Source organism: Protobothrops mucrosquamatus, unplaced genomic scaffold (genome assembly GCF_001527695.2).
Source record: "Protobothrops mucrosquamatus isolate PMUCROS unplaced genomic scaffold, P.Mucros_1.0 scaffold2257, whole genome shotgun sequence".
In the NCBI taxonomy this organism is placed as follows: Eukaryota; Metazoa; Chordata; class Lepidosauria; order Squamata; family Viperidae; genus Protobothrops; species Protobothrops mucrosquamatus.
Genome location: NW_015388346.1, coordinates 17,490 through 19,170, shown reverse-complemented (window position 1 = coordinate 19,170; position 1,681 = coordinate 17,490). Strand labels below are relative to the sequence as shown.

At 41.2% G+C, this 1,681-nt stretch overlaps 1 protein-coding gene across 1 annotated transcript in view; it reads left to right on the top strand.

Moving 5' to 3' along the window:
- Positions 1-1,681, top strand: part of RGS14 (regulator of G protein signaling 14) — a 32,018-nt gene that overhangs the window by 24,352 nt on the left and 5,985 nt on the right. The window contains exons 12-13 of the mRNA XM_015824492.1: positions 402-528; positions 1,423-1,504. Coding sequence (XP_015679978.1) covers positions 402-528; positions 1,423-1,504 — 209 coding nt within the window. The remainder of the gene's footprint in view (positions 1-401; positions 529-1,422; positions 1,505-1,681) is intronic.

Genomic DNA, 1,681 nt, shown 5'->3' with positions numbered 1-1,681 from the left:
ATTTTAGCATCAATGTCTATGCCACTATAAATAATTCAGAGCTCATAATTCATTTCAGTGGATCTACGGCATACGAAGGTTTTTCTTCCTGCTGTGTTCATATATACACCTGCGGTTGGAGATGCCATTCTGCCCCTTTCCTAAGCTGCTTTCTCATTTTCCTTTGTATTTACCACGATTTGTAAATAGGCACATAGAAGTCAGGAAGGATTGAGGCGATGCAAAAGATGGCTGCGATTTGGCTATGACGTATGTAATGTGTTATACCCATTTAAAATATTTATAGCGGGTTTTTTTTCACTTTGTGCTATCAAGTTGATGTTGACTCTTAGCAACCACATAGATAAACCTTTTTTCTCTCCACTACTATCTCTCCTCAACCCGATCCTTTCTTTTTACAGGCTGCACATTATACCTATCAATAAGACAGTCCGCATTCTGGCAAAATCGACTAAAACCTTGCAAGAAGCATTGCAGCCCATCTTGGAGAAATACAGTCTTGATATTAAACAAGTGTCACTCAAACGGGTGAGAAAGAACCATCATGAAATAGGGTGTGTAAATATAGGTAGTCCTAGATTTACAACACGGTTGGCTCCCAGATTTCTGTTGCTAAGCAAGATAGTTGTTAAGTGAGTTTTGCCCAATTTAATGACCTTTCTTGCCACGGGTTGTTAAGTGAACCACTGCAGTTGTTAAATTAATAATACAGTTGTTAAGTGAATCTGGCTTCCCAATTGACTTTGCTTGTCAGAAGGTCACAGACGGTGATCACATAACTCTGGGACACTGCAAATATGAGTCAGTTGCCAAGCATCTGAATTTTGATCCCATGACCACGGCGTTGCTCCAATCGCTCAAAGTGTGAAAAATGGTCATCAGTCACTTTTTTTCAATACTGTTGTAACTTCAAACGGTCACTAAATGAACTGTTGTAAGTCGAGGACTACCTGTAGTGTTTGACTAAGCTGGGATTTGTCAATATGACAGGGCTGCTTACTTGTGGACCTTCAGCTCGCTCCCAGTTGCATTCTGCAATTCTTGAACTGCATTAGAGACACTGCTTCCACTTTATTTATTTATTTATCAAATGTATCGGCTGCCCCTCTCGCCACAAGGTGATTTATCAGGAGTAAGAGCTGTGAAGCTAAAAAGACAGCCACCAAGATTGGAGTTCTGGGTAGGCTTCTGTCTTGTTCTGTGGGTTAGAAGAAAATGCCCAAGTTCTCTGGGTCCATGCTTTTAATGGACTACCATTTCCAGGTGGCTATTTTTGTAGAGCTTCTGTTGAAAAGCAGTGCCCACCCTCTCAGGGTATGTGTACACTACTGTTTGGGTCAACCGGGAGGGTCTCTGTTCTTCTCCCTGCCCCTGGGCAATCCTAGCTTTTTTTAATCTATTAACTTTGTTCTCTCTCTGCAGTCTGGGGAACTCCAAACTTTGAAGTTGGAAGAGAAGGTTTGTGCAGTGGCTGCTCAGAAGCTTGTTCTAGATTCAGATGCAGGTATGTGATGCTCAAAGGAACATAGTTATTTATGTAGGATTGTAACTGCCAAGCCAGATTAATTCTACTGTAGACAGCTGGAGGCAAAACTCTTTTCCCCTGAGGAGAATTATTTGAAGATGGTTCCCAAAGAAGAGACTACTACATATTCTTTGTAACCTTTTCTTTCCCATGAGT